The sequence below is a fragment of the Cebus imitator genome, unplaced genomic scaffold (genome assembly GCF_001604975.1).
Source record: "Cebus imitator isolate Cc_AM_T3 unplaced genomic scaffold, Cebus_imitator-1.0 Scaffold268, whole genome shotgun sequence".
NCBI classification, from domain to species: Eukaryota; Metazoa; Chordata; class Mammalia; order Primates; family Cebidae; genus Cebus; species Cebus imitator.
The window spans coordinates 1170682-1184993 of record NW_016107583.1 but is presented as its reverse complement, the minus strand read 5'-3'; the positions used below and the strand labels follow the sequence as shown (position 1 = coordinate 1184993).

Here is a 14312-nt window from a genome sequence, read left to right as displayed (position 1 = left end):
TTGGATGTTTGTAGTGTTTTATTTTATGCCTTAATTAACCCTTTAATTTGAAACTTTTTTCAAGGCACAAACAAAAGTAAGAAAGAAGGTCATGGGTGTTTTGGACATTTATGGCTTTGAGATTTTTGAGGTAAGATTTTAAAATTTTTTGTAGTGTCTTTAGTAAACTGGGATGGTTGGAGATTAAATCCTGTATTATATAGACATAAGTAACTATAACTTTGAATCTACAAATCTTTGTGCAGATGTAACAAAATTTGGTTGTGTATTCCTGCATGTGTGCCTGAGAGTGTGTTTGTGTGTGTGTGTGTGTGTGTGTTTTCTGTGTATGCTGAGAGCCAGCATTTTGGAGAGAGTACTTCTTAAAAAGAACTTGTATTAGTACCTGACTTTTGAAATTGCATATTTAAATTTCTAACTGTGAAGCTTCCAGCAAGGTACACAAGTGTGCCTGTGACCATTTGTGAGTTGTTCGGAAAGTGTGGCAGGTCGATGCCATAAAGAAAGCCATAGGAGAGCTGGACACAGATTCTGGCCTGGCCAGGGCCAGTCATTTCATTTGTGAGACTCAGGGAAAGAGGGTTTGGATTAGGTGATTTGTTGAGTCTCATTGCTGTGATCTTGTGATAACGAATTCTGCTGCAGTGGTTGAAATAATTTCTGCTGAAGCTCATAGTGAATTTTTTAAAATGATTCTGTGTTTGTTACAGATTAAATATTTAAACGATTTGTGCTTGGCTAAGCAAGACATTCACTAAAATTAGAATGATATAGAGAAGATGAGCATGGCTCTGAAAAAAAGTGATGTAGAAAATAAAATAAACATTATGTACTTAGGTTAGAATTTCCTTGTTGCCCCCTTGCTAACTTTGACATTTAGAAGGAATTTTAAGGATCTATTAAAACATCTATTCTCACTTTTAGGAGTGATATATTAGTTTGGTTCAGGGAAATAAGAAGTAGATCGGGCTCCTCTTTTCTTAATTCTCCCCACAAGTAATGATTTGTGAATTTCTAATTTCTTTAAGGAACCAGGCTCTGCTCAGAATGACTTCCCAAAGAATTTACATGTTCTAAAATTTAGGGTCACAGAAAAAAACATCAGAGCATTCCTTCCACCTAAACCAGACCTTGCTAGCAAATTCCTTTTTCTTAATATGTTCTCTCTCAATCATGTTCTGTATTTAATAACTAATGGTAAGTACTAACTGAGGACTGACCATATGTAAGCATTGTGGGAAGTGGTGTGTGTATGGTCTGATTTACAGTTTCATGATGTAGCTGTTATTGTGAATCCCATTTTACAGATGAGAAAGTAAAACTCCCCAGGTCAAATAACTCCCCAGGGTTATGCAGCTACTTAGTGGCAGACCCTGGACCTAAACTCCAGGCCCTTTTAATATTTCCATTTATTGCTTTTCTTTCCTACTAAGATTGAGACCAGGAGCATTTCCTCACATTTCTTCCCAAAGTAACAGGTTCCCCAGTATCTGGAAGTAAGAAAAAAATAAATGTGGTAAGTTTCTGACTCCCCTATTTATCCACCCTTGTTATCATTCCAAGCTCCTGGCCAGCATTGGACGCCTTCCTGAATGAAAGTGTGTGTGCTGGTGGCAGTCCTCATGGAGTCTCCAGAACACAGCTCTTCAACACAGCATCTGCTTATATTGTTGCCATTTAGCAGAATCTGCAAAGGAAAGCTACGAATGCCTTGGTTGAAAGGGAAGAATTTGAGGTTTCTGAGTTAGGAGAAATGCTTAAGTACACTCAGAAATCACTGCCAAAATTAATTTATTTTTAGCAAGACCTCAGGAGACTGTCACTAAATGGGCAGAATGCCAAAGTCATTCTTTACACTTGTCAGGGAAAAAGACTTATTACCTAGCACATTGCTGTGCTGGTCTAGATTTAAATGATTTCATGAGCAGGGGAGATAGTAAGCACAGATTTCACTAGAAAGTTAGAATCAGAAGATACATTCAATGACATTTCTAAAATCAAAGAAACTAATTTTGTTTTAATTTTGCTAGAAAAAGATTATTGATCTTAGCCAATGGGCAAGGGCCTCATACCGTGTCACAACACATGGAAACTTTAAAAAACAGGATAATGAGGTTGTCATGGGACATCCAGTTAACTTTGTCTTCCAGGAGGTCCTAAGAACTAATTAGCCGTGGAGAAAGAGACACAACACTCAAAGGCAACTGACTTATAGCTCAAACAATTTGACTCATTTCTCAAATATTTGTTGAGTTACCAGATACCAGTAGTACAACATAACTAAGATATTTCTTGTCTGCATGGAGCTTAGAGTCTTGGCCCTCAGATTGAGAGCCTGTTGCTACCAGAGGATACATCCTATCAGGTAGGAAAGTCTAATCAGGAAGCTCTATTACATTTTAAAAGTTTGTTTGCTACAGACCTAATCAGAACAGAAGTCAGATGTTTCTGTGTAAACATCCTTTAACTTGGTGCTGGGTGGAACACCCTAAGCCCTTCAGCAGTCCAGCAATATTTTTCACTTCTGGTTAATTCAAGTTTCTTTCCGCGCCTGTTTTGCTGAATGTGCCTTCCTTCTGCAAGTTACACCATCATTTTTTCAACAGTTTCAACTACAAACTTCAGTTTATGAAAATGCCTGCGTTATATTTCTAAATATTCTTCCTTTCTTCAGAGGAATACTCTGTTTTCATGGTTCTCAAACTTAGCTGTGCATTGGTGTCACCTGGGAGCTTTTGCAAATTCCAAAGCTTAGGCTGTACCCAGAACAATTATATCAGAATCTCTGCAGATGGGGACGTAGCAGCAATGTTTTTAAAACTCTGAGGTGATTCCAGTGTGCACGCAAGGTTGAGACCAAATGCTCTATTAGACAGTAATCTCTGAAGTAAACTGCACATTCCAAACATGTAGTATTCATGGTGTTTAGCCACTGTATGTAACACCCTTATAAAACCCTGAGCCTCACCAATGTTCATCCGGGCCCGGTGGCTCACACCCATAATCTCAGCACTTTGGGAGGCTGAGTGAATCTTAAGCCAATGGAGGCAGGTGAATCACGAAGTCAGGAAATCGAGACCATCCTGGCCAACTGGTTAAACCCTGTCTCTACTAAAAAAAACAAAAATTTGCTGGGCGTGGTGGCTTTTGCCTGTAGTCCCAGCTACTCTGGAGGCTGAGGCGGGAAAATCACTTGAACCTGGGAGGCAGTTTTTACTCCGTTTAAACAGAACTATCAACCAAGGCCAAATCCAGCCAGTTACATGTCTATAGTAAATCTGATAATAGCCATCAAATTATCAAAAGTTAATTTTCCTTCTCCATGCAGTAAGCACTTTCTCTTTTTTTCTCCCCAGTTCCTTGAGAGAATCAAGATTTGTTTTTTTGTTATATTTAATTGTTCTCTCCATTTTCCTGAGTCCTCTCAGATTAATCTTGAATTTTGATTATTTAATAGCCTGTTTTTTAATAAATAAATTTATTTATGGGGGGTTAGATTCGAGATTTGGTTGAGGGCCTTTACCTGCTTTTTGATACAGAGTTACAGAAGTTTTTTTCTTTTAATAAATTACTCACATACATTCTCAGATGACAGCCTATATTTTCCCAGATTCTCAGGAATGTTAGAGCACATGGAGACATCAAGAAGCTGAGAGTATTAGGAAACCAAGAAAAGTAAGGACCTAAAGTACTACAGGTTCAAGTACAAGGGGTCAGAGTATAGAAGAAGTGTTCAGATCCACATCGAGGCAAAAATGAAAACTTCTGTGATATTTTCCACCCAAGTGGAAAGAAACTGCTGGAGTATAAATAACAACTATTTTTTCTTTGCTGTGTTGTTCTTCAGTTGACCATTGGAATTAAGAGCTCTGCCTTTTAGGATACCCTGGGCATCTCTTTAAAAACTGGACAGTAAAGGACAAGACTTTTTTTTTTTTTTTTTTTTTAATGCATCTAATTGTTCCATGGCCTCACAGTTCCCATGAAAATGCCTTTTTTAGCTGAGCTGGTGGAAACCTTTCATTCCCTGTGGTCTGTCTCTAAACGGAAGAGGGAAACTGATGCATTAAACCATGGGTTGATGACACATGGATTTGACTGCAAAACATTCCAGCACCAGCTGGAAGTGCTGCCTGGCTGGCCACATGTGACCTAATGTCAGCTTGGAAAACAGAGCAGTGGAACAATGTTACCAAAAATAAGGTGAAGCGAGTTAAATTTCATAGAGGGAAAAAAATCTTGCTATACATCCTGGTAGAACAGAAGTCCAACTTCCCAAAGGAAGGAAATTATAACCCAGATACTCCAATACCACACATTTTTGTTTGGACATTCTTATAACTGAAAAGATGATCTGTGATTTCTGAGAAAGATTTATAGCATATCCATTAAAGAACTGCTATTCTTTTTTAAAAGAATATATTAGGTTAAAAAGTAAGTTGAGCAGTCTACATTGATTTCAGCTCTTTTTGTATAGACTAATCTGACAGTTTTTAAAACTGGCAGATAGTTCATAGGCAAATCTGATTGGTCATTAGTGTTCTGTAGACAAAGCAGGCAGTAGTAGCCGATTCTTTCACTTTTCATACAGTAGAGCTAACTTCACACAGGCAAAGTGGCAGTTACTTTCAATGATGGACTCCTTATTTATCTTGCCCTCATAAACCTCACTGAAAGTGACCCATGTATGGTAAGAGTATGATAGGCTAGATGCAATAATTATATCAAATAAAAAAATCTAATACTTGGGCAAGAGTCATTGTAGCCTCGTGGGTTCACCTCAAGATTACAGGACTTGTGTTCTGAATAGTTTTTAAGAGAAATGTTGGCTATAGTCAGCACCTTCTATTCTAGTTTCTTGCCTTCATTTTGTACTTCTTAGGCTAGAAAGCTTATCATTGAAGAGGAAGGAAACAGTTTAAAGTAGATTTAAAAACAAAAATGGTGACAGTTGCTGTAGTTTGTAAAATAAAGATAAAGAGCGCCCACACTAGAACTGCGTGAACAGCCAGCAATCCCTGAATCCCTGAACCGGGCACCCCTCCCCCTGGGTCAGTCTCATGAATCAAAGTCTTATAGCATATCTTTTATGGATATGTGTAAATATTTCTCAGAAATCACAGACCATCTTTTCAGTTATAAGAATGTCCAAACTTAAATGTGTGGAATTGGAGTATTTTGATTATAATTTTCTTCCTTTGGGAAGTTATACTTCTTTTCTACGTAATATGTGGGTATTTCTTCCAAGTATAAAAAGTTTTTAGATGAAAGCCTATTTAAAAATATTTTAGATGAGCACTATAACATTGTTTTCCTTAAAATTTGCTGTATTTGAGTATATACCTGGAAGACAAAATGTTAAGGGAAATTTTCTAAACCTTTAGCCAATCATTCAATTTTGTAAAGGTCTAAGAAGGAGACTATTTAATATTAAATGGTTTTTCTCATATATTTTGAGGATTTTTTTAAGTTTACTTTTTAAAAAAGAAAACAAAAACAATTTTTGTTTTGGAGCCTATTTCTTGACGCTGTGATATTTTTAAATGGACTGTGGTTAAGTGCATTATATTTTTCTATAGCAACAGCATTATAATAAGCCATCAAAGGCTTTAACACCAAGTTAATCTTTGCAAGGACCAACAGCATATTTTACAGCAATAATATAGCCCAACTTCCCTAAAATAATGATATACACAAAATATCTATAGCTTTTATATAAATATATTGACTTATTTATTATGCAGGAGACTTCACTGTATGTAAAAATACAGAAACCCCCAAGCCAGCATGTTATATTAAAAATTTGACCTCAAATGAAAGTGCTAAACTATAAGAAACACTAACATGTAATTAACAGTATTTTTTGCTCAGATAAATCATGGTCTTTGTGTTTGGACTGCTCACTGTTTCTAACACATAATATTCACCTGCTCTCCTTCCCATCTCTCCATCCCAAATACAGAGGGACAGAGCTGCCTTTTCCAATTACTGTCTTCCTTTCAATATTTATTCTTTTTAAAGAGCACACCAGTTTTAAAAATACCTAGTTTCCTTAAAGAGTATAAAGTATCATCAGCCTCCTTTGTTGCTAAGGAGAATATACAAAGGGATCAGTATTTTTGATACATCTTAAATAATTTCTGTTGGCGTTTATGATTGATACTTGTGAGTATAAGCTAGTTAGGAACCAACTGGGAGTATGATTTTCTGGGTTTTTTGTTTGTTTGTTTGCTTTGTTTTTGATGTTGAAAGGATGGTCCCAAAGCCTAGAATGCTTAAAAAAAGGTCCTAGCACTTAAAATTTGGTTATATACCTCTAAACATAGTAAGTGCTCACTGTCCCAACCTATAGTTGGTAACTATAGTGTGAAATAGGGAGAACACAGGCACCTTGCTGTTCTGCCTGTGTTCTCTAGCAGCCTCAGCTTCATTCAGGGAGGTTGTGTAATGGAAAGCCCAGAAGGTACTTGTTTGAAGGTGTTTCTAAGTTTTAGTTTTATTCCTTAGTCTTCAGGGATAAATGTGGGTAAGACAGTAGAGAAAAATTGAATGATTGGAGCATGGGTGGAAAACTGGAGAGAGGAGATGAGTCATTACTGGGGCAAGTTCCTGCCCACTTCCTCCTCTGGAGACTTTGATTCATGAGCCTGACACATGGGAGAGGGCCCGGCTTCGGGATTGTTGGCTGTTCACACAGTTCTTGACAAACCAAAAAAGTCTCCAAATATAAAGTTGCTTTGGGGCCTTCATATTCATCTAGTGGTTTCTAGTCTCAGTTTAGCTATTTTATGAAGGAGAGGAGCCCAAGTTGAAAACCAGGTATTAATTTAATATTTATATTAATGGAAAAATGTGTTAGACCTATACAACTTGGAGTTCTGTGAACTGCTACAAGGCTATTCCTTAATTTTCTGCAGATTATTGTTTATTCTTTAAATTTTGCAAGTTTTTAATCATACGTGAAGTCCTATTTTCCTCCGCATTTGAACGATGTCAACAACTTTAGCTCAGATCACAAGAGAAGTGTATGTCTTTAGCCTTTGCTTTCAGCAGTAATGATCATCTAGGTGACCCATGACATGTTTTGGACTTTGGAGGTGTGTTTGCAATAGATAATAGATGCTGATTTTTGTGGGGAAGTCAGTTAATTCCTACATCAGCGATTGTGCTATTCTATTTTTTTCCTTTTTTTTTTTTTTTTGGTCAGGGGGGTGTTTTTTTTAGCAGTAGAGTAATGTTGGAGAGTCAAGTTTTTGTTGTTAGGGCATCTCCAGGAGAATAATCTCTCCTTGTTGGCTTTTAAAAAGGAGCTTCAGCACAGTACTCCACAGGGATGTATCACTGGTGTGGGAAAGGGAAGTTACTTATAGATCTTGCTGGATCTCTTCACTTTTTGGTGATCCACCAACCATGGCTGCACCTGACTCTTTGGGTGGATGTGGACCTTCGGTACATGTCATGGATGTTCTCTTTTTCCTGATAATTTAGAATTAGAAGCATTAGGTTCTGAAGCCTTAAAGCTTCAAACAAGCCATGCGATTTATCATTATTTCAGTCAAACCATTTTTATCCTGAAGAACTATCCCCTAGCAAAACCACAGTTGAGACACTACACCACAGGAAGGTATTATGGTCCTGCCTTTTGAATTGATAGGACATAAGTCTTGATGGCAAGTTTTACACCAATCAAAAACACAGCCTGAATGGTAAAAGCCATCATTTGTAACTATGAGTAACTATCAATACGTGCTTACTTTTAGAATTTTATTGCTAATTAAGAACTGACTGCATTTTGTATAATCTATCCCTTTTTGCACCAGAATGCAGTAAGTATGACCTGTTTGCAGTGCTGGTCTGTTGCATGCTCCTGTGTTAGTAGCTTCTCTAATTGTGTGAGTTTTGCAGTAAGTGGTTGTTGATTAACCGTGTGGATACAAAATATAGAATCCATACAGGAATTTTTAAAGGTTACGGGGAAATTTAATTTAGTTGTAACTTAATCCTTAAATTGTTTTGTAACTGTGAAGCTTTGCCTCTGGTTTCTAATCTGCTTGTGTGTATTTCGTAGTCCTGTTTTAGAAATGTACTTTGAACTGTTCATAGCTATACAATGTGTATGAGGACACTAAAAAAAGGTTTCCCTTTCCTTCTCATTATTTGCCAGTTGATGATTTAGCATAATTGGGTTGCAGTAGCTCCATGGGCACAGACTTGCCAAATCACAGATATGCTTTATGAGACTGTTGTCTAAAAAAAGAAAAAAAATCAAAGATCTGCTATTATAAATTATTAATATTTTACTTTTACTTATAGGTTTATTTATAGTGGCATTATATAGGCACATACCTTAGCAAAGCAATTTAGACTTTCTGATATATGGAATGCCTTTATGCTGAGTATAATAATAAGGCATCTATACTAGACCAACTTCAGTTTCTAATTGAAATTGTTAGCTTTGAGCACAGGGTTTTAAAAAACTGGTGTGAAAATGAGGACTGAGGAGTGCCCTTTGTATCTGACTACATTTGTCAAAAGTGTTGAAAATAAATGTTTGCCCTTTAGTAAGACCCTTCAAGACTTAAAACAAACAAACCTTTATACTTGACTAAGTTTGGCATTAACAAGATAAGTCACTGATAGTATATTCACATGTGTTATTTATGAGTTTGAGTTTAAAATTTCCTCTGATCACTTCATCGCTGGTGATCGGAAATTCCTAGCTGACTTCCAGGAAAGAATGTAGTTAGTTAGATGCTGCAGTGTAAGTATCATTGCGAAGTTTTCCTAGGTAGGACCAAAGTTGATTTTAAAAGATCAACTTTCCAAAGACTCTGTGAGTTTTTCCCTTCCCTCATGTGCGGAGGGATTTGAAGGCCCGTGGCTCTGCCTGTTCACAAGGAGCACTGAGCTTTGGTGGCACCATTACATGTGGACTCTCCTTGCTCATTAGACCAGGACTGGCCACCACTGTGGGAGAAGAGTCCAGTTTATCAGTGGTGGACTCACACTATCCTTGCTTCCACTGCCTCTATCTCTGGGCAATAATGGAAAATAGAGGTAAAAACAAGTTTTAGCGTCAGATCTACTTCTTCCTAGAAGGTGTGGTTCTTGATAAAATGTATTCATTTGGTGCCCTCAGGATGTACAACAATACATTAAGCTCTGCAGATTGTTCGAAATGTTAGGCATGAAGCTTCTTTCAATGAATTCATAAGAGATGAAGGAGAAGCTATTGAGATTTATCAGTGATCAAGGGTGTGGGCCTTCTACAGAGAGAGAGATTGTTTCTTGTCAGGGAGACCTTTTAATTCCTTTGGGGCTCCATTTGGTAGGAACTTCATTTGTTCATTCACTCATCCAATACATATTGAGAACTTGCTAGGTGTGAGGTGCTGTGTAAGGGATGGGAATACAGTGAACAAGAGAGCATGGCTAGCCCTCGCCCATAAGAATGTACAGTCTAGTGAGGCAGATGCATATGAAACCAATCAGTACATGTGTACACTTACATATACACACATGTTCATATAACATGATTCATTTAAAAGGATAGAATGTAACAGTCAGAGTGAGGGATCCGTCCCTGGATGGGGAGAATAAGAGGTCAGCTCGGGAGGACTTCCTTGAACTGTGAAGTGTCACCTGAGAATGGACGATTCAGAACTTGGTGACAGAGACTGTGGCACTCACTGTGTCTTTGCTGATCCTTCAGCAAAGGAAGTGAGACTGTTTCTAGCTTCTCTGTTTTGGGTGCTTCTCTGTCAACTAAAAATCTTCATCCTTCAAATATTGCATCATTCGTGTATACTTCATTCATTCACTTACTCATGACCCACTCCTCGAGTGCCTGCAATGGGCAAGCGTCTGTCCTAGGAGCCATGTGCTGGGCCGCAGTTAAATCTGAGAGATCATGTGTGGCATTTCTCATGGGTTGAGATGTCTGAGTGTCATTTTTTGGGAGAGCTAGTGGCATGGTTTATAAGGCTTTTTTTCATTTTCTCCACACAGGACAACAGCTTTGAGCAGTTCATTATTAATTATTGTAATGAAAAACTGCAACAAATCTTCATTGAGCTTACTCTTAAAGAAGAGCAGGAGGAGTATATACGGGAGGTAATGTTGAAATGCTTTTTTAAAGTGTTGGTCCCTTTTTACTCATAATATAAATTCGATTTAGAAGATAGCCTAAACAAGAAGCCATACTCAAAAGGCTACATATTGTATGATTCCATCTGTCATTCTAGAAGAGGCAAAGCCATTGAGACAGATTGCCTATAAAAAGCTGTAGAGTCAAAGGTTGCCAGGAGATAGGAGTCATGGGAGGGTTGTGGCTGCAGAGACAGCATGAGGAAATTTTGGGGATTGATTATGGTGGTGGTTACTTGATATTACACATTTGCCAAAACTTAGAGAACTGTTTACCAAAAAAAGTCAGTATCACTCTAAGTAGATTTGAAAATATTTTGAGACTTGTTCAATATCAAAAAGCATTGAGTCTCCAAATTTATAATAAAAATAGGTAACAGTTACTGAGTTCTTACTACATACAGGTACTGTATTAAGGGCTATGTATGGATTATCTCATTTAGTGTAATCTTAAAATAACCAGAAGTAGTGTTTGCAGAGTCTTTTCATCATTAATTTTAAAATATATATTTGCTTTTTACCCTTTTTTTAAATAGCCAGCCTTTTTCCAAGTATAAAATTAGTTATTTTTAAAAAAAGGTTGGGGGGGGATTATTTTATTCTTTTGTTTTGTTTTGTTTGTTTGTTTGAGGCAGGGTTTCACTGTGTTGGCCAGGCTGGTCTTGAACTCCTGACCTCATGATCTACCTGCCTTGGCCTCCCAAGGTGCTGGGATTACAGGCATGAGCCACCACACCCAGCCTATTTTATTATGTTTATATTTTTGTTTCCTTTTTTATTTATTTGCCTTAACATTTTAGTAATGATATTACTTGTTTTCCTTCATTTTCTTAGTATCATTTTAAGTCATTAAGGACACTGAATTCTCTTTTATCTTTCTTTCTATATAGATTTTTCTAATGTGATTGTTATCCCCAGTGACTTAGTAAAACAACCCATTTACTCGAAAGCTAAATCATAAATATTTCATCTTTATTTTAGAGTACTCGTTATGCTTCAGAAATGTTTTATATTTGTCTGACACCTTTTGGTTACATAAATATTCTAAAAGCACGATTCATTCTTTTCCTGTCTTCTCATCATGAAGAGAATGCCCAAACTTTGATGTGAAACTTAAAACAGTTTGTACAGATTGTTTAAAACACATCTAAGAATATATAGGAAGATCCTTAGCTTGCTGTATGAATTAAATTTTTTTCCCCTTAGAAGAAAAATAAATGTTTACATTTCTGGACAAAATGTAAGTAGACACGGAAAGATTACATTTGGCTTTACGGATTTGGCTTTGTATCCAGTGTTAGGACCAGTGGATAGGTTTTCATGTCTTTCCTTACAATGCTTTGCCGTAGCGCTGGCGTTTTTTTAACGCTTGAAACAGTTAACTTCCCTACAACATATTGACTCTAAAATTAATTTTTTCCTTGCGATTACAGATTAAGAACAGAAGAATCTAGGCCTTAAATTCTTGGGATCAAGTTCTAACTTATTTCCTTATAAACATTGTAAACATATACAAAGTAATTTTGACCCAAGGGCCTGTTGAGTAAATATTTGGCCCAGGGCCAGTGAAGTGCATGGGAAATTGCCGCAGATGGGAGAGTGGAATGGAAGGCTGTCTCAGAACAGGCCAAGGGTGTTTGCTTCAATCAGATTATGTCAGTGGTAGGCAGCTGCATTGAGAAAATTTTGGGAACTGCCTGTGACACTTGCAGTTCCGCTTCTTATAAAAAAATTAGATTCGGAGAGGAAGGGAAATATGATAAGATGGACAAAGTCTGTTTTGTGGATGGTAGTGGCTTCATCTCGTGTAATTGGATTTTGTTCTGTTTGGTCTTTTAGGGTATAGAATGGACTCACATTGACTACTTCAATAATGCCATCATTTGTGACCTAATAGAAAATGTGAGTACTTTGTTTTCTGAAGAATGTTTTAGTACCATAATAAAGCCTTATAAATGTTCTCAGTGCCTTCAATGTTAAGCATTAGTATTTTCACTGTTTTTTATCTTTTTTTGTTTTCAAGGAATTGCAGAGTTCTAGAGATTTTATTGTAGCCCTAAGAGATCATATATAGTTCTTGAACACATACATAGACAGCTGGATGTTTTGATACTTAGCCAGAATCCCCTGTGGTCACGCTCATCCTGTGGCCATATCACAACACCCTTTTATGACCTTCAGACACCAGGCCTTAAAGGTTAACCAGCCTTTCTTGTGTGGTTGGAGCCCAGGTCTATTCCATGGCTCCTGGGCATGTGAGTACTGATCACAGTAGGCTCTGAGCAGCCATCCAGTTTTTTGCTAAATCAAAATATCCATTTCATTCCCCAAACCTTAATGACCTCTTAGCATACTATTCACCAAGTATCATATTAAGCTTAAGAGACGTAAAGGGACAGCCTCTGGAGCTGAATTAAGTGGGACCCCAGAAGTGGCTCGAGCACAGCTGTGGCCTTGATTCAGATCATATATGCAGAGGGCATTGCATGTGTGACTGCAGGTGGCCAGGGACCTTAAATTTTTTCAGATGACCCAAGTATGTGTGCATGTGAAAAGGCTTAAAGTGTGAAAAATTATTGGATAATTTTGAGTAAGCTTTCTGAGTCCAAGATTTTTGTTTTTAGATCATATTCTGTAGTTTATTATAAATGAACTAAATGTGGGAAGACTGATTTTGTGTGTGTAGAAAACAGGAAACTCGTTTGTTTTATGCTTATGATTACTAATACCTGACTTTGAATAAGTAATTTGAAACAGTATATAAGCTTTATTGCCATGCAGTCTTTTTAGCAAGACCTGTTTAGTAATAGGTGAGTGCTGTGTTTCAGGAATTCCGTCACATGCTTTGTATGAATATTAAGTCATTTTCTACTCATCTTTTACAAAGCCTTTTGGGAAATATGTAATGAACCAATATTTTTTTCCCTCAGTATTCAAGATATTTCTAAAAGTTGTTTCTCTGATTAAATTGAACATTAAAAATAATATTCTAAGGCATCATTGTTCAATAAGAATTAAACTGTGTTTCAAAAAACCTGAACAGTGTTGAATGGGAACACTAATCTTCCATACAAGCTATTCAAAACTCTGATTTAGGCCCTGAAAAGTGAATTTCCTTAAAATTTTCCTGGCACATTTTGTGAAGGAGGTAATTTGCTATGGGAATCTTAATTTTTAGAAATTCTGCTTAGTATGTTTCCCTTGATAAATATAACCTTGCACTTAATTATTGTCCTTTAAGAAGGGAAAGAAAAAAAAAAAAAGAACAGTGGTAATACACTTAATTTAACCAGATTATCTCAGCCAGAAATCCCCTTGCTATATGATTGAAGAAGCTCATGTTCACATAGGAACCTGGGTATATAAAGGAAATGCTTCCTTCCAGCATCATTAAACAATAATGTTTGTTCTGGGGATGTTATGAGCACACTTGATTCCTGAGAGTCCACATTTCCCCTGGGTTTTTTGTGCAATGAATAAATGCTGGTCAGAGGGTGTCGTGGCCTTGTAAGCAGAAGGGAAGAGGAACAGAGGACTTTGCCTGGGTGGAAGTAGGTGGGGTTGATGCTCAGTGGAGTGGATTGTTTTTGGAATTAAGACTTATGACCCCATAGGGTCAGTCCAAGGAGTAGCAGTCTTTATTTAGCAAAGTAGAAGCTTCCTGGCTTCTGATTCCAAGTTTTAGGGCTGACTACTCTTGGAATAAAAATGACCACAGGGTCTAGGTATGCAACAAATAAATTTTCACTTAGGTTTAACATCCATTTAGAAATTCCACATGAATTTCTAAAATCTAAGTCTATATGAAACAGATATTCCGTTTTGTTGTTGTTCTCTTTTTCTCTCAGAAGGAAAGAGTGACAGAAACAGATATTCTTGAAATCAGCTTGATTGCAGTGATTGTTAAAAGCAGCATCTCAAATCACAGCATTTTTTTCTAGAAAATAAACTTTATTTTGAACACATGAACAATTTGGAAACAGAGAAAACGAGTTTCCTTCTTAGGAGTGAATCAAATAATGGCCTTAGAAGAATGTGCTTTGTGATTTGAGACATGTTATAGAGGCTGTATTGTCACATTCATTTCTGCTTTCAGATTTGTTTTTGAATCTTTGAGGTCCAACTTGTCTTTTTCTTTTTTTTTTTTTTCCCATTTATTTATTTTA

At 36.9% G+C, this 14312-nt stretch overlaps 1 protein-coding gene across 12 annotated transcripts in view; it reads left to right on the top strand.

Moving 5' to 3' along the window:
• Nucleotides 1-14312, top strand: part of MYO1B (myosin IB) — a 186894-nt gene that overhangs the window by 132341 nt on the left and 40241 nt on the right. For 7 of the 12 annotated variants that reach the window (XM_037728545.1, XM_037728542.1, XM_017500669.2 and 4 more), the window contains exons 13-16: nucleotides 65-130; nucleotides 7821-7826; nucleotides 10009-10113; nucleotides 11986-12048. In XM_037728545.1, the coding sequence (XP_037584473.1) occupies nucleotides 65-130; nucleotides 7821-7826; nucleotides 10009-10113; nucleotides 11986-12048 (240 nt within the window). The remainder of the gene's footprint in view (nucleotides 1-64; nucleotides 131-7820; nucleotides 7827-10008; nucleotides 10114-11985; nucleotides 12049-14312) is intronic. The other 5 variants (XM_017500671.2, XM_037728546.1, XM_037728543.1 and 2 more) reach the window with 1 other exon arrangement.